General features: G+C 42.6%; 1 protein-coding gene across 2 annotated transcripts in view; it reads left to right on the top strand.

Moving 5' to 3' along the window:
- LOC144826531 (dual oxidase 1-like) overlaps positions 1 to 19,153 on the top strand; it is a 1,074,750-nt gene that overhangs the window by 723,956 nt on the left and 331,641 nt on the right. For both annotated transcript variants that reach the window (XM_078684961.1, XM_078684960.1), the window contains one exon: positions 18,806 to 18,979. In XM_078684961.1, the coding sequence (XP_078541087.1) occupies positions 18,806 to 18,979 (174 nt within the window). The remainder of the gene's footprint in view (positions 1 to 18,805; positions 18,980 to 19,153) is intronic.

Here is a 19,153-nt window from a genome sequence, read left to right as displayed (position 1 = left end):
CATGACATGGAACCCACCAATTAAAGATAGTCCATATTTGGGGTTTGGGTCCAGGACCTTCATTGCCCTAGGTCCCCCTTTGTTGATTCAAACTGTCTCACATTTTGATAATTCTAAATCTAAATCTTGTGAGTTACCAATACTACAACACAATAGACTTTTATTTGCTGCATTTATCAATTCTAAATAGGATTGTTATTTAATTTTTACTCACTTTTTGCTCTAAGCTTCAACCTAGTTGACATTCACATTTAGGAGTTTTTGACTTTCCATCTCCGCAATGGGAGGACTTTTCCGTTGTAGGCTTTCCTCCTCTGACAACTTGCCGACTCCTGAAGTTTGATCATCCATAACATGTACCCTTTTGTATCCTAGACATATATCCTGTTTATTTATTTGCTGATGGGTGATATCCTGAACCTATAGATTGTTTACTTGCTGGTGAAATCAAGTAAACCAGAAAAAAAAAACGAAAGCTGGCAAACTTGTGATAGAGGGATTGAGACTTAAGAAAGTTTTTGGTCTGGCCTATTAAGGACTTCTGTAAGTGTTTGCAATGACAGAAACAATAATAGCAATTCTGCCACCATTTCCAGTGAGAAAGAAAACACAATTGGTGTCCAATAATACCATAAAATGGAAGGGAGGAAGAGGAAGAGGTGTGGCGCCGCGGCTAGGGTACTGACTCCGGAATCTGGGGATCACGGTTTGATTCCCAGCACCGGCGGCAGATTAGCCCAGCACCATGTGACTCTGGGCAATAGCTTGCTTAATCTTCCCGACGGCCCCCAGCGCCTAGAGACCCTTACGGGTGATTGTGCGCTTTACAAATGTGGATTAATATTATTATTATAAAATAGTATAATGTTGCCCATCCTGTAGAGGAGACAAGTACAACTTCCAAAACCACTGCTGTTTGTGCAAGTGTTTATGATGTTGCAGAATATATCCCAATCAGAAACTCCTAAAGATGAAGCTCAACTAGGTTAAAGTCAACATTTTCAATACTGACCCAGACCTTCCTACGGGCAACTTGACAAGGACCGTGTCCTCTATTAGGGTCCAGGTTGCTTTCTGGAAAACCTTCCCACTCTCGAAAATGAAAATGCTCCCCTGACTTCTCTACCACTGTAAGAACCAGGGTTTATTTATGGTCGGATCATGATACATCCAGACGCCTTGAGTCCATCACTCAAAATCGGGTACAGCAACCCCCCCAGTTCGTAACTTCTATGTTGTAATCCTTGGTTCTTACAAACTGGACCGGTAATAGTGCCTGGATGAACACGACAAAGAATCTTATATTTCTGGGACGTAATTACCTACTGAGGAATGCCAAATAGGCACAACTAATCTCAACTGAACCAAGACCGTTTTCGTAGACATCTGGGCCAATACTATTTGAAAGACAGACATTTGTTCCCTCGAGTTAGAAGATTCGGGTTTTCAGAATATCAAATAAAGCCTTGAAAAAGCCCTGTGGGCGAAACGCGCGTCGGCTGCCGTGGTGCTATTTACTATTGATCTGAAAATTAAAAGCATACACCTAACTGAAGACTGTGATTGGACCACTGCATTTTCTTTTGGAAAAATACGGATTTTGGACGATAGGGTTTAGAGACATTGCGATATTGTTTAAAGAGCAATATAAATATATTGGATTAGAGAAATAATGATGGTGTGTGCTCAGGTGTTATTTATATAATTGTACTGGAAAGGAGATTAGGCAAATCCCCATGCACTCCATAGTCAATAAAATGTTTAAAGGTCCAGTTTTTGAAAATGCTATAGCTCTGACTCCGTTGGATAGATTTGGACAACAATTGGCTTATTTTACTCCCGGTGGCAAGCTCTGGTCACCAAGAGCAGTTGTAACAGACCTCCTCACCTCCAAAGTGGTTTAATCTACAGAGAGTACGTTCTCCTGCTGCCTGCGCCAACCTTCCCCCTTTTCTTTATTTCTGGATGCAGAAGTCCACGTCTTTTCCCAAACTGGTCCTCAGAGCCTGTAAGGGAGTTGGCTTCTCTGGCCATTGGGTGGCCCACTAGGAGCCCTGGAGTCAACTTGTACAGTGACCTTTTGGGGTGTCCAGGGGTTCCCCCTTCCAGTTGTTCATGCCTGTCGCAGTCCCAGGGTCCAGCAGCATGAAGTACCAATGTACCAACTGATCGAGAGTCTTACCTTTGTGCAAGATGTTTTACAGGGGGATGAAGCCAGGTACCCCTGGCCAGTCCTGGTGTCCCACAACATCTCTCCCCCCGTCCAAATCCTCCTGCACAGAATGCAGGGACAGCTCAAGATGGCGTCATTCACGAGTCACTGGTCACAGCCTGGGGGCTGAGCTCCACCCCTCCCTGACATCCCTGCCAAGGCCTTGGCCACCAAAAGTTCAAAGAGGAGTCCCCTACTGCGTTGGATCCAGATATCCGTCTTTGTTCGGTGGGCCTGGGCTGTCCCAAACTATGGTGCAGTGTAACAAGTAATTAACAGATGCAGATTATTTATCTCTACCCCCTTCCCTCCTCAGAGGATGAAGGAAGTGCTGTTAAATGGTCCTTCTGTGTGGGGCGGACAATATTCCTGAGGCTAGACAAAAATGTAATTAACTTGACACAGCAGGCTGACAAAAGGACTAGGCCTTTAACTTCCTCGCACAGGCTCCACCCCATTTTGATATGTCACTGAACTTTGTAGGCCAACAGTAAGTGAAACTACACTCTAAGGCAGTTTTCCCCCATGTGTATAATAAAGAATAACTGCAGACTAAACAATAAATCACACTGACTTTCCCTATGAGTGTACATTACCATTATGAGTCCTACTACAGGTTAATATCTAAACCTGCAGATTCCTCTATGCACTTGGCCACCTGTGGGCAGTTACTGGGCTATGCACCCCAGTAGTCTCACATGTGCAGCCCTCACATGTGTGCACACGTGGAAAGGATTGTGTTAAAATAGTAGACCACTGGTGACTCCTCAGGTTATTGAAGCAATCCAGCCTCTTAGTCGTATCTTAGTAGACATATACTGTCATATATGAACCCAGACATTCTGATGATAGCTTCCAGAGGCCATTGAAATAAAAAAAACACAAATCAAATGTGTGTGGACCAGAAGAATATGTTTGGGGGATCAGTGGCTATTATTTAATCTGATATCCTTTCAAAAAGAATCACTCTTGCAATCCAACCAGACTATAGTGTACACAACTTGGTAAAATTTAGTTTCCCCATTTTTCTCCTCTAAATAGATTGTTACTCCGGAATCTGGGGATCACGGTTTGATTCCCAGCACCGGCGGCAGATTAGCCCAGCACCATGTGACTCTGGGCAATAGCTTGCTTAATCTTCCCGACGGCCCCCAGCGCCTAGAGACCCTTACGGGTGATTGTGCGCTTTACAAATGTGGATTAATATTATTATTATAAAATAGTATAATGTTGCCCATCCTGTAGAGGAGACAAGTACAACTTCCAAAACCACTGCTGTTTGTGCAAGTGTTTATGATGTTGCAGAATATATCCCAATCAGAAACTCCTAAAGATGAAGCTCAACTAGGTTAAAGTCAACATTTTCAATACTGACCCAGACCTTCCTACGGGCAACTTGACAAGGACCGTGTCCTCTATTAGGGTCCAGGTTGCTTTCTGGAAAACCTTCCCACTCTCGAAAATGAAAATGCTCCCCTGACTTCTCTACCACTGTAAGAACCAGGGTTTATTTATGGTCGGATCATGATACATCCAGACGCCTTGAGTCCATCACTCAAAATCGGGTACAGCAACCCCCCCAGTTCGTAACTTCTATGTTGTAATCCTTGGTTCTTACAAACTGGACCGGTAATAGTGCCTGGATGAACACGACAAAGAATCTTATATTTCTGGGACGTAATTACCTACTGAGGAATGCCAAATAGGCACAACTAATCTCAACTGAACCAAGACCGTTTTCGTAGACATCTGGGCCAATGCTATTTGAAAGACAGACATTTGTTCCCTCGAGTTAGAAGATTCGGGTTTTCAGAATATCAAATAAAGCCTTGAAAAAGCCCTGTGGGCGAAACGCGCGTCGGCTGCCGTGGTGCTATTTACTATTGATCTGAAAATTAAAAGCATACACCTAACTGAAGACTGTGATTGGACCACTGCATTTTCTTTTGGAAAAATACGGATTTTGGACGATAGGGTTTAGAGACATTGCGATATTGTTTAAAGAGCAATATAAATATATTGGATTAGAGAAATAATGATGGTGTGTGCTCAGGTGTTATGTATATAATTGTACTGGAAAGGAGATTAGGCAAATCCCCATGCACTCCATAGTCAATAAAATGTTTAAAGGTCCAGTTTTTGAAAATGCTATAGCTCTGACTCCGTTGGATAGATTTGGACAACAATTGGCTTATTTTACTCCCGGTGGCAAGCTCTGGTCACTAAGAGCAGTTGTAACAGACCTCCTCACCTCCAAAGTGGTTTAATCTACAGAGAGTACGTTCTCCTGCTGCCTGCGCCAACCTTCCCCCTTTTCTTTATTTCTGGATGCAGAAGTCCACGTCTTTTCCCAAACTGGTCCTCAGAGCCAGTAAGGGAGTCGGCTTCTCTGGCCATTGGGTGGCCCACTAGGAGCCCTGGAGTCAACTAGTACAGTGACCTTTTGGGGTGTCCAGTGGTTCCCCCTTCCAGTTGTTCATGCCTGTCGCAGTCCCAGGGTCCAGCAGCATGAAGTACCAATGCACCAACTGATCGAGAGTCTTACCTTTGTGCAAGATGTTTTACAGGGGGATGAAGCCAGGTACCCCTGGCCAGTCCTGGTGTCCCACATCATCTCTCCCCCCGTCCAAATCCTCCTGCACAGAATGCAGGGACAGCTCAAGATGGCGTCATTCACGAGTCACTGGTCACAGCCTGGGGGCTGAGCTCCACCCCTCCCTGACATCACTGCCAAGGCCTTGGCCACCAAAAGTTCAAAGAGGAGTCCCCTACTGCGTTGGATCCAGATATCCGTCTTTGTTCGGTGGGCCTGGGCTGTCCCAAACTATGGTGCAGTGTAACAAGTAATTAACAGATGCAGATTATTTATCTCTACCCCCTTCCCTCCTCAGAGGATGAAGGAAGTGCTGTTAAATGGTCCTTCTGTGTGGGGCGGACAATTTTCCTGAGGCTAGACAAAAATGTAATTAACTTGACACAGCAGGCTGACAAAAGGACTAGGCCTTTAACTTCCTCGCACAGGCTCCACCCCATTTTGATATGTCACTGAACTTTGTAGGCCAACAGTAAGTGAAACTACACTCTAAGGCAGTTTTCCCCCATGTGTATAATAAAGAATAACTGCAGACTAAACAATAAATCATACTGACTTTCCCTATGAGTGTACATTACCATTATGAGTCCTACTACAGGTTAATATCTAAACCTGCAGATTCCTCTATGCACTTGGCCACCTGTGGGCAGTTACTGGGCTATGCACCCCAGTAGTCTCACATGTGCAGCCCTCACATGTGTGCACACGTGGAAAGGATTGTGTTAAAATAGTAGACCACTGGTGATTCCTCAGGTTATTGAAGCAATCCAGCCTCTTAGTCATATCTTAGTAGACATATACTGTCATATATGAACCCAGACATTCTGATGATAGCTTCCAGAGGCCATTGAAATAAAAAAAACACAAATCAAATGTGTGTGGACCAGAAGAATATGTTTGGGGGATCAGTGGCTATTATTTAATCTGATATCCTTTCAAAAAGAATCACTCTTGCAATCCAACCAGTCTATTGTGTACACAACTTGGTAAAATTTAGTTTCCCCATTTTTCTCCTCTAAATAAATTGTTACTCCGGAATCTGGGGATCACGGTTTGATTCCCAGCACCGGCGGCAGATTAGCCCAGCACCATGTGACTCTGGGCAATAGCTTGCTTAATCTTCCCGACGGCCCCCAGCGCCTAGAGACCCTTACGGGTGATTGTGCGCTTTACAAATGTGGATTAATATTATTATTATAAAATAGTATAATGTTGCCCATCCTGTAGAGGAGACAAGTACAACTTCCAAAACCACTGCTGTTTGTGCAAGTGTTTATGATGTTGCAGAATATATCCCAATCAGAAACTCCTAAAGATGAAGCTCAACTAGGTTAAAGTCAACATTTTCAATACTGACCCAGACCTTCCTACCGGCAACTTGACAAGGACCGTGTCCTCTATTAGGGTCCAGGTTGCTTTCTGGAAAACCTTCCCACTCTCGAAAATGAAAATGCTCCCCTGACTTCTCTACCACTGTAAGAACCAGGGTTTATTTATGGTCGGATCATGATACATCCAGACGCCTTGAGTCCATCACTCAAAATCGGGTACAGCAACCCCCCCAGTTCGTAACTTCTATGTTGTAATCCTTGGTTCTTACAAACTGGACCGGTAATAGTGCCTGGATGAACACGACAAAGAATCTTATATTTCTGGGACGTAATTACCTACTGAGGAATGCCAAATAGGCACAACTAATCTCAACTGAACCAAGACCGTTTTCGTAGACATCTGGGCCAATACTATTTGAAAGACAGACATTTGTTCCCTCGAGTTAGAAGATTCGGGTTTTCAGAATATCAAATAAAGCCTTGAAAAAACCCTGTGGGCGAAACGCGCGTCAGCTGCCGTGGTGCTATTTACTATTGATCTGAAAATTAAAAGCATACACCTAACTGAAGACTGTGATTGGACCACTGCATTTTCTTTTGGAAAAATACGGATTTTGGAAGATAGGGTTTAGAGACATTTCGATATTGTTTAAAGAGCAATATAAATATATTGGATTAGAGAAATAATGATGGTGTGTGCTCAGGTGTTATGTATATAATTGTACTGGAAAGGAGATTAGGCAAATCCCCATGCACTCCATAGTCAATAAAATGTTTAAAGGTCCAGTTTTTGAAAATGCTATAGCTCTGACTCCGTTGGATAGATTTGGACAACAATTGGCTTATTTTACTCCCGGTGGCAAGCTCTGGTCACCAAGAGCAGTTGTAACAGACCTCCTCACCTCCAAAGTGGTTTAATCTACAGAGAGTACGTTCTCCTGCTGCCTGCGCCAACCTTCCCCCTTTTCTTTATTTCTGGATGCAGAAGTCCACGTCTTTTCCCAAACTGGTCCTCAGAGCCTGTAAGGGAGTCGGCTTCTCTGGCCATTGGGTGGCCCACTAGGAGCCCTGGAGTCAACTAGTACAGTGACCTTTTGGGGTGTCCAGGGGTTCCCCCTTCCAGTTGTTCATGCCTGTCGCAGTCCCAGGGTCCAGCAGCATGAAGTACCAATGCACCAACTGATCGAGAGTCTTACCTTTGTGCAAGATGTTTTACAGGGGGATGAAGCCAGGTACCCCTGGCCAGTCCTGGTGTCCCACATCATCTCTCCCCCGTCCAAATCCTCCTGCACAGAATGCAGGGACAGCTCAAGATGGCGTCATTCACGAGTCACTGGTCACAGCCTGGGGGCTGAGCTCCACCCCTCCCTGACATCACTGCCAAGGCCTTGGCCACCAAAAGTTCAAAGAGGAGTCCCCTACTGCGTTGGATCCAGATATCCGTCTTTGTTCGGTGGGCCTGGGCTGTCCCAAACTATGGTGCAGTGTAACAAGTAATTAACAGATGCAGATTATTTATCTCTACCCCCTTCCCTCCTCAGAGGATGAAGGAAGTGCTGTTAAATGGTCCTTCTGTGTGGGGCGGACAATATTCCTGAGGCTAGACAAAAATTTAATTAACTTGACACAGCAGGCTGACAAAAGGACTAGGCCTTTAACTTCCTCGCACAGGCTCCACCCCATTTTGATATGTCACTGAACTTTGTAGGCCAACAGTAAGTGAAACTACACTCTAAGGCAGTTTTCCCCCATGTGTATAATAAAGAATAACTGCAGACTAAACAATAAATCACACTGACTTTCCCTATGAGTGTACATTACCATTATGAGTCCTACTACAGGTTAATATCTAAACCTGCAGATTCCTCTATGCACTTGGCCACCTGTGGGCAGTTACTGGGCTATGCACCCCAGTAGTCTCACATGTGCAGCCCTCACATGTGTGCACACGTGGAAAGGATTGTGTTAAAATAGTAGACCACTGGTGACTCCTCAGGTTATTGAAGCAATCCAGCCTCTTAGTCATATCTTAGTAGACATATACTGTCATATATGAACCCAGACATTCTGATGATAGCTTCCAGAGGCCATTGAAATAAAAAAAACACAAATCAAATGTGTGTGGACCAGAAAAATATGTTTGGGGGATCAGTGGCTATTATTTAATCTGATATCCTTTCAAAAAGAATCACTCTTGCAATCCAACCAGACTATAGTGTACACAACTTGGTAAAATTTAGTTTCCCCATTTTTCTCCTCTAAATAGATTGTTACTTCTATTGAGCACAAATCATCTACTTGGAAGGGGTAGTGGAAAAAATGGAAGGAAGTACAAGGCTGAGATGTACAGAGATGCTTTAAAATATCAAATTGCACACTCAGAATATTTGAAAGAGAATTTAGCCAAATTATTTGAAAAATTGTTGTCCAAGAAGCCTTCTTGGTATATCTTTCCAGTGTTTAATGGAGAGAGATCTCCTCAAAAACCATTTGTGAATGTTTCCCTTGTGTGGCAGATTCTGCAGTATAGGAATGTTTATTCGTGCCTGTTAAAACCTGCCTGTAAAGCATATGGCTTTCAACCCAATTTGCTTGGAAAATTGTCCTTTAAAATGGACTCATTTGGTCACAACTTCTCATGAGGAGGTGGGGGTTGGAGGGGGTTTGCTTACTTAGCACACTTCAACATAGCATTTATGCCACCACTGTTTCGGACGTCACTAACTGCCACTTTTTCTTAACATAAAGATGAGGGTAAAAGACATGAAATAAGAGCACCAGGACATGGCTCAGCAAAACTGCTGATTAAACACTTTCTTGAAAGCATTGCCGTGGATCGAAAAAAAAGCAACCATTTTCAAAACCGCATGACCTCATTGTCATCTTATCATCACATCTATTTAACTTCTCACCATTGACAACTTCCTCTCTGATCACTCCATGATCCCCATGACCAACTAAAATCATCCTCCCCACCCAAACTACTATCAGTAAAACACCCATGACCAAAGGGGAAAAGGTCCCACAACACAACCCAGGTGTAACTATCACCATGACCATATCAAACTCTCCTTTAAAACGGCCTTCAACATACTCCATAAATTATTTTCAATATATCACAGGTCACACAACATCCTAAGATATGTTCTTCACAAATAGGGCCCTTGACTCAGCCTGGATGATGCCATTCACACAAGCACTGAAAAGACAAATGTTTTCTCTCATGTGAAAATGGTGTTAATTTCTACAGTATTAAACCTCAATGCCTACAAAAAGCTCTGCCCTTGATATGATCAAATCTGCATACTACTTTGACTTAATTCCTTCTATTACATTTAAACCTAGAACCTATCCCACACTTTCCTCTCCTTTGTATCCCCTTATCTTGAACTATTTGAAGTCACCCTACTCACCTCTGAGCTTTTCTCTTTCAGTTCACTAACACTTTGGTTTCTACCATCTTCACTCTGCTGAAACAGACCTCACAGTTCAGACATTGTCACTCTGCTAATTAATATCATATTTCCTTTTTTCCGACCTCATTGATCTTTCAGCAGCCTTCAATGCTGTTAACCACCCTAATGCACTAGGCTTATGGGTAAGGCCGTAGTATGCTTCTATTTGGTGCTCTTTACTCTATCAGGTGATGTATCTCATAGTTAAGTTCAGTGGCCTTCCTTTACACTACTGCTGTTGGGGACATCATCACATGGTGTATATTATCAAACTCAAAAAGGTGGTGGAAGGAAGGCTTGCAATTTATCTAGCCCCTGGCAAATCGCTCAGATATCATCCCAAGATACTGTTCTTTTGTCCACCATGCAAGTCAGTTTGGACCCACCCATTTGCAGATCAGCCTTGATTCTGCTCCTTATGGGGCCTGTATTTTAGCCAACACAAAATATTGCTGATGGTATTCCTTCCATCAAACAATAAATGGTTTCTGATCACTAATTCTCAATTTCTAAGAAACCAAGATCATTTACTTCCATGCCTGTCTACACTATCTGTTCTACCCTTCTCTTTTACCCCAGTACCTCAATTCCGCTCAAAACCTACACGTTCAATTTACAATAGCAAGTGCCTCAAATTGATTGTTCGCTCTCCTGCTACTTTGGCATGGATACAATTACTCAGCATAAAAAACCCACACCAATATGTAAAAGTGATGTGTGGTGTTTAAACTTGATTAATGTAATGCTTACCAGGAGATTTCCCCTGCCTTGATTTCCCGCCCAAAATTCTCATTTTTACTCCCCCATATCATCAATACCCTCCCCCATTGCTCACCAAATTCATCATATATACAAAACAATGGTTCTGTTGGGGTTTACACAAATCTCTTTGTCAAATGGCAATTCTTCATACACAACCCTTCAAATATATTTCACAATATCATTCTTGGAAATATTATAATATAAAACATACACACCAAAATTTTTGATTTTCTCAGAGGAATTTTCTTATTTAGAAAATCAGGTATGAAATAATCATAGACAAACTTAAACAAGGGTTGTCCTAAACATCAAAAACATAATTTTCACAATTACAATCAAGTGCTCAAGTGAGTGATGGTGACAAGTGATGACAGTGTAATATAACAATAACATATATAATTTCACATATATATCAGTCCAAATTTCAAAAAACTCGTTCCAACACACATATATTATTTCATCAAGGTTGAAACTTAGTATGGACAGATCAGTGTAAGGCAACGTCGACGTTTCGACCCTAGTATATGGTGCAAATTTTCTGGCAACCGTATCGGGTCTTCATCAGGACAGACAACAAGGGACAACCTGGGGGGGAAATAAGGGTTTGTTTTAGTTCTAGGTGTGTAAAAGGGAATTCTAAAATTGCGAGCCAGTACCGAATCTGGCATAGCTCACCTGAGAATTTGGAGATTTTCCTGCTTTATGCCAATCTTCTGGGCAAGGAGAGTGTCAGCCGACACTCTCAGCAGTGAATCCGTCAATGCGGAATCTGTGGGTAATATTAAAAATCAATACCCAGTTGGCCTTCGGTATCTATAGAAGACAACCATTCTTATCCGTACGTACCTTGTGCAATAAATGCCGTCAATTTCTTCACCAGCCGGTGAGAAAATGAAGATAAGGATTATATCAATTACCTGGAAGGAAAAGAAGATTGGAGGCCTTAAGAAAATATAGGTCTTTGTAAACTCAACATTGGTGATAACCCGTATTTGTTGTTGTTGGTTGTCTTCTATATTTTTTTTTTATTAGTCATTATCTTCTGACTTACTTGCTTTGTTCCTCTGTAATATCTCCAAAAGTTTTGTTCCTCACCCCCCCTCCGCCTTCCCCCACCCCTGAGTTCCCGCCCCGCTGATCCCACCCCCCCTACTGGCAAATAGGTCCGTAGGACCTATGTGTGGCAGCTGTGACTGACTGGGAACCCCGCGTCCCCCACTCCCCCTGTCGTTATACCAACCTATGCAGACAAAAGCACAAAAGAAGATTTTTCCCCCCTCAGTATATACATCTTTTCCTTACTTTATTATAAAGTCATTATGCATTTTGTTCATTTTGTATGCTTTTATGTCTTTTTATTTCCTTGCGACACCAGAGCTACCACTCGCTCTTTATCAGCCTGTGTCTGTGTCTGTGTCTGTGTCTTGCTCTCTTTCAGCCAGATCAAAAATTCTTGGGCCTTAATTTCAGAATAAAAAATTTTAAACTGTCCATCCCTTACCACTTTTAACCTACTAGGAAACATCAGGAACGCCTTGCATCCTATTTTTTGAAATGGCACAATCAACTCCCGCATTCTCCACCGCCTTTCTACTGTTGTATAGCAGAAATCAGGCCTAGCAAAGAACTCAACATCCTTATATCTGCACTTAGCCTGAGGTTTTGCCTTTACCATAATCTCCTCTCTCAGCAAGTAGTTACCCACATATATGAGTATCGCTCTAGGTTTATTAGGTGTACCCCCTTTCCTTTGTAAATGGGAATCTATGCGCACGCTGTATCTCAGTTTCCCAGTCCCAGCCTTCTATACCAGGGAATGCGCCTTTGAGTAGCTCAATAACATATGACCTCACATCCTGCCCCTCTTTTCCCTCCGCAATACCCAAAAGTCTGATGTTGTTTCTACGCTGCCGATTTTCAAAATCTTCCAATTTCCATAAGATATCTGATGTGGTCTTCTCCTGATCCTGCCTGAACTCCTGCCATTTCTTCATTTCATCCTCCAGCATACCGGTTCTTTCTTCCACCTCCGTTACTCTTCCTGACAAATCTGCATATAATTTATTCACCTTACAGAGAGATCCCTGTATCTTTTTACTTTCCTGCCTGGCTCTGCGGCTTTCCACTCTCGCCTCCATCTGTATCTGCTTCAACATCGAGAAAATCATTTCGAACCCCTTAGGTGGTGGTTGCTCTTGGGATTGACTCTGCCTCTGCCTCTGTACTTGTTCTAAATCTTGTTCTGGTGTCTCTATAATCTCTATAGCTCTTGCTCCTGCCTCCCCAACAGTCTCTTGATATAACTGCGATGTCGCAGAATAATCCCAATCCAATCGCTTTGCTATGTCAGTATGTATAGGACTTAAAACATTTTTTGATTTACTTCGTCTTTTTGTCAACATTTTTGACTTGTGCTTCGAGGATAATTTCTGAGCCGAACCCTCTCCTGAATCTGATGTGGCTACTGCCTCTGTCGCTAACCCAGACATTGTTAGATCGTTCTCTGTTTCCGCAGAACTCGAGGAGGATGCAGAGGAGCTTTCCCCTCCTCCCCCGTCCACCTCTACCTCCTCCTCCTCCTCTTCCTCCTCACCCTCATTCACAGAAAAAAAACATTCATCAGAAGGTGAACCTGGATTTACCAAAAGATGCATACTAGATTGCCCCCCTTTTTTTAAATATGGATCATCAGAGTCTACAGTACCCAATTCGCTCACTGTTTGCACAGCCCCAGACTTAGTGAGCCCTTGAGTAAACCCCGCCCCCAAATTATCTTCCGAAGTAACACCCAAGTCTTTAGCCTGTACTTCAGCTCTTATTTCCACTGCCGATGCCATATCCTTGTCCATGCATATAGATATTGCTCCCTCTTCAACCACACAATTGTCATTACTTACTGCCCCCTGTCCTTGTTCTAGCTCATGACATATTATTGTCAGCATCTGTGGGGTTCCTATGCTCACTGGGTTTGCAAGTGTTGCCAATCCACTCTGCTCCTTCGGTTTCAGCAGTACACTCTCTCCCCTCTTTGCGTCCTCAGTCTGCAATATTGATTCCTCCCCCGACTGCTTTGAAGTTTCTTGTCCCGCCCCCTGCTTGTTTGTTGTGTGCGTTGCCTCCAGACTTTCCAGCACTGCCGCAGCCGAGTCCTCTCTACCATGCGGATCCGCTGCAGACACCATCGCAGCACCGTCTCGACCCAAGTCCCCCAGAGCAGGGGCCGAGGTCAAACCATCCGCAACACACTCCCCGGGAGCCACCGCGCCAGCCAGCATCCCGCGGGCGCCAACATGTAAGAAAGCCTCATAGACCGTAGGCTGCCTCATGGTTGCCTGCTCAGTCGCTTTAACTCCTGTGGTGGACTTCTTGCTGAGCGCTGCCTTCTCCTTGCTTTTCTCCTTCTTCTTCTTCCTTTCCGTCATGCTGGTAGCTGTAGCGGCCCCGGCAGCACTTTTATCTTGGTCAGTGGCACAGAGATTATCACGCTCCTCCTGATTCCGTGTCACCTTCTTCGCTCTGAGATTAGCAGCCGGAGCATCCGAATCACTCCAGGCAGCTTTCTCCCTCTCCTCCCTCAGGTTCCTCAATATCTTCGGAGCCATCATTTCCCAGTAATTATACGATGATACCAGTGCCTTCCGATAGCAAAGCCGACTCCAACCAGTAAACTCAGCTATCAGCTGAGTTGAACGCGTCAGTGCCCACTCCGCCGCCGCCCTAGCACCAGTACTCCAAAAAGACGGATTCTCTCCGAATAAGATTAACTTGTGCTCAGCTGTGGAGGGAAATGCTGAAATCAAGCCTTTATCGTCCTTTTGTCCAAACACATACAACATGACCTTGTATATCAGGGAAATTCAACTGCTGTAGTGCCGGTCTGCATATTCTATTCGTTTTTTCCTCCAAAAGCCAGGAAGAGTGGAGAGACACGTCCTCTCCCTACAGCCTGCCAGCGGCCATCTTGCCTCCCGCTTCCATGACACTGTTAGAAGATGAGGTATATATCCAACACATGAAACAATGGATAGTGGAATACTTGACAATAAATAGGGACACAGCAACCGAAGGTATGGTTTGGGATAGCTTTAAGGCTGGAGTGAGGGGAGAGACTCTAAGTTTTGGTGTAAGGAGAAGGAAGCAGGAGCAAGAGAGAAATCATGTTCTAAGAAGGGAGATATTACTAGCAGAGGAAGAAGTAAGTGAGGGTGTAGTAAATCAGATAAACACACCCAATAGTAATGGGAATGTACTAGACTCTGCTATAATTAAATTAGCGAAGTTGAGATTGGAGGCAGAAGAATATATAGCATCTAAGGCAGCAAAACAATATGTGACCAATAGGGAAAAATGCTATGAGTTGAGTGACCGAGTAGGTCGAATATTAGCAGTTAGAGCAAGGCAAAAGTCAGCACTTGGGGAGATAAATGCAATTAAAGATAGCTGTGGAAAGGTGGTAACGGGCACGCATCAAATTAGAGAAGTCTTTAGGAAATTCTATACGAACCTTTATCAAGAAAGTCATGTAAAAGATTTAGGGGGAATAGCGACATATTTGAATGACTCCCCAAGGGTGGAGTTGGATGAATCAGAGAGAAAAAGATTAGGGGCCCGATGTAGGTAGCCCTTTACCGATCGGAATCGGCCGAAAATACCGATTTTCGGCCGTTTCCGATCGGTAAAGGGCTAAGGAGATGTAGGGGCACATTTTCGGTAATTTTACCGATTCGTTATCATTACCGAATCGGTAAATATTACCGAGTCGGTAATATTTACCGAATCGGTAATGATAACGATTCTGTACAATTACCGAAAATGCAATGTAGGTAGCCTATGTTCCGGCAGCACATGGCTTACAGAATCGGTATTTTACCATGGAATACAAATCCATGGTAAAAAACCGATTCCTGTGTACATGCACATCTGTGCATGTACACATGTGCCATGTGACAGACAGACGTGCCCTTAGGGCATGTCTGTGTGCCACATTGCACACATGGCCGTTTTGGGGGTGCTAGAGGGTGTCAAAGTGACACCCCCTGCACCCTTGTGAATTCTTAAATTACCGATTTGGTAAATACCGAATCGGTAATGCCTAATCATTCCTATGGGCTTCAAAGCCCGTAGGAATGAATGGGCATTACCGATTCGGTATTTACCAAATCGGTAATTTAAGAATTGTTAAGGATTCGGTAACGAATCCAGATGTTGGGACCTACATCCCATTTACCGATTTTTGAATACCGAATCGGTAGGATTCGGTATTTCAAAATCGGTAAATGGGATTTACCTACATCGGGCCCTAGATAACTTATTAGATCAACAGGAGATTGAAAGGGCTCTTAAGAGTCTCCCATCTGGTAAAGCAGCTGGACCAGACAAGATACCGCTAGAATTCTACAAGGTTTTTTGGGAAGAAGTAGGGAAGGATATGGTATGTGCTATGCAACAAACTCCTGGTCCGGCGCAGAAATTGTGGTCATTTTAAAGAAAGGAAAGGCACCTACAGACCCGGGTTCGTACAGACCAATAACATTAATGAATACTGATACAAAGATCTACTCAAAAGCACTAGCAACAAGATTTGCTAGTGTAATAACTCCATTAGTTACCATCAGCCAGCAAGGATTTATACCTGGGCGAGGAACCACTCACCACACACGGAAATTAATTACTCTTTTTGACAAGATGGAAGTAACAGGGGAACCATTAGCGCTATTGCTTTTAGATGCTGAGAAAGCATTCGATCGAGTGTCTTGGGACTATATGTAGAGTGTTTTAAAAAGGGTAGGATTTGGGAATGGCTTTCTCACGGCAATAAAGACACTGTACAGAGATCCGGTGGCCGCTATAAGAATAAACTCAGGGATAACTGAACAAGTGCAAATTAGTAGGGGTACTAGACAGGGATGCCCATGTTCCCCTTTACTTTTTGCCATGTATCTGGACCCATTAATACGCAGAATGGAAAGGAACGGGAATATACCTCCAGTTACTACACCTAGGGGGGACTGCAAGATACTTGCATATGCCGATGACGTGGCTGTTGTAACACCAGTACCCACAGAGGCAATCAGACATTTGGAACTGGAGGCTAAAAATTTTGGAAAAGTTTCAGGATATTCTCTAAACACTGGTAAAACACAAATTATAAAAAATGATAAGGCAATATGTCAAGATCCGCGGGTGGTGCAGACAGGAACATATCTGGGTATAACAATCACCGCAGATTTGGGAACGATAGTAGAATTGAATATAGACCCCATTATAAGGAAGGTGGGTAAAGATCTAGATAGGCTTCATAATCTACATCTCACAATAGTTGGTAGAGTAAATATTATTAAGATGTTAATTTTACCGAAATTCTTATATATGTTTAGGACAATCCCTTTATGGTTCGACAATCTTTTGTTTAAAAAGATTGAAGGTATGATTAATAGATTTATTTGGTCTAAAGGTAAAACTAGGAGAGCAGCAAGATTTATGGCACTTCCAAGAGAGAGAGGAGGGTGGGCTTTACCGGATTTGAAACTCTACTATTGGGCGGCTGCCCTACAATACATGGCTGGATTGATAGGTGGAGCAGAAGTAGAGGGAGAGGATGCCTTAGGATCACTAGCTATATATGGTTTATTGATGGGGGAAGAGGTAAAGAATATATTTTTTAAACACTTTGATACAGCTTACTTTAAAAGGACACGATTTAAGACCATTTTGGGAGCCTATAAGATCTGGAAAGCTTTCAGTAAAAAATATGGTTTGGGGAAAATGAATAGATATACTAGAATAAAAAACAATCTAGTATTCCCTGAGGATATATTCTCCGATTCAGTTTATATAGAATGGCACAGGAAGGGAATAATAAGAGTGGGGGATTTGATGGGTACGCAGGGGATGAAACAATTTGCAGAAATACAGGGGAAATATGATCTGGCAACAAGGCATTTTTTTAAGTACCTCCAAGTAAGAAGTTTTTTGGCGAACAAAAGGGGGGGTTTGAGTGGATTTGAGGAAAACTCCATACTTGAGGTGGTACATAATGGAGTAAACTGTACTATTAAAAGGTTTTATGCAGAGTTAATTGAAACAAAACCAGATGATATGGATAAGTGGGGGGAAAGTTGGTCGATGAAGTTGGAGACAGAATTGGAATGCTTCAATTTGTCACTAGAATTGGGTCAAAATATTCTGTGTTCTGCAACATTACAGGCACAGCATTATAAAACTATATATCGGCTGTACTATACTCCGGCAAAACTTGCACAATGGGGGGCGGTTACTGGAATTAATTGTCCTAGATGCAGAAGTTTGCCGGCCGATATAATTCATATTTTTGCAACATGTCCATGCTTATCTACAATATTGAAAGAAATACAGAAGTTTTTACAAAGAGCATTGAAAATAGTCGTCAACTTAACCCCTACGATCGTGATACTGGGAGTGAACTCAGATAGCACCCAGGGAGAGGGTTGTTATTTTATTTTTGTTGCAATGGCTGTATTTAGATTATGTATTGCCTCAGCATGGCTCGATCAGGCACCACCAGTATTTCAACAATGGCTAGCCAGGATCCTAAATATTTATAGTTTGGAAAAAGTAATATACTCTAGAAAAGGAAAAAAGAGGAGGAAACTAGGGTTGAAAATATGGAAGCCGATAACAAATTGGAAGGAAGAATTATAATGTATTATAAAGTATAGGCTCGTAATGTTTATTGTGCTAGGAGGTAGGACTCCTAAGTGTCTAGTAAGAAATAATGTTTTGTATGTTTTTTTCCCCTATTTCCTATTGCTAACCCCTTTTTTCTTGGTTTTTTCTGCTTTGTTTGGTCTCTACTATTCTCTCTTCACAGATTTGCTTTGTTACTTGTCAAATATAGTTAAAAATCCTATATATGATGTATATGTTCCTCTGTTTGTAATGAAGTATTAGATTTGTTTGGTTCGGAAAATATGTTTGAAGGTATATGGTAATTTGTTCCTCATCCCCGGTGTAGGGGGTGCAAAATGCGTTAAAAAATGTCAATAAAAAGAATTCAAAAAAAAAAAAAGAAAACGTTTTACATTAAACTTATTTCAAAGCTAAGCAAAGAATGTGTGTTAAACAACCTTCTAGATACATGTAATCTATGCATAAACAGGCTTGATACATCTTCAACAGCAACTTTTAAGAAGGTTTGACCAATTTCAAATGCTCTATTAATGTTACTAGTAAGTGAGATTAACTTGTTTTTTTCTTAACTTAACTAAATGAGTAAATAATGCAGGGATAATTAGATAGCAGTAAAATGAATGCTAATTTTTGTCTTGAAGTGAGAGATTGGGAACAACATTAATATTGAGATACAGGCGATTAACCTATGCATGGGTTTACCATATTAAAATATAGTAGGCATATGTTGGCTGTATACCCATTCACATGTTCTCTTTTTCTACATGATTTATGACCATCTCAGGTACTTCTGTTCAACGGGGAGGAAGAAAGAGAAGGGTTCCTCAGGCATCTCAGCAGCAAGGGTCTTTCTCTCAGCATCTCCCTACTGAAGGAACAGAACTTGCTGAAGGAAGCTGTCACCAAGAGGCAGAGAAACAAGATCCTGGAGACTTTTTTCAGACACTCCTTTGCACAGGTACTCTAGTTTGAATTGCAAACAAAACTTCACCAAGAAAACTACACTAGTCTTGTGTGCTGCAGTCCAGATATGACCATACATTCCATTTTGGTGTTCGCAGGACCTAGGACCCCCTAGATTGGTGCAAGCCATCCTCCTATCATGACAATTGTGAATTAGGAATCAATGTCA

The sequence above is a fragment of the Lissotriton helveticus genome, chromosome 3_2 (assembly GCF_964261635.1).
Source record: "Lissotriton helveticus chromosome 3_2, aLisHel1.1, whole genome shotgun sequence".
Classification (NCBI taxonomy): Eukaryota; Metazoa; Chordata; class Amphibia; order Caudata; family Salamandridae; genus Lissotriton; species Lissotriton helveticus.
This window is presented reverse-complemented; position numbering and strand designations above follow the sequence as displayed.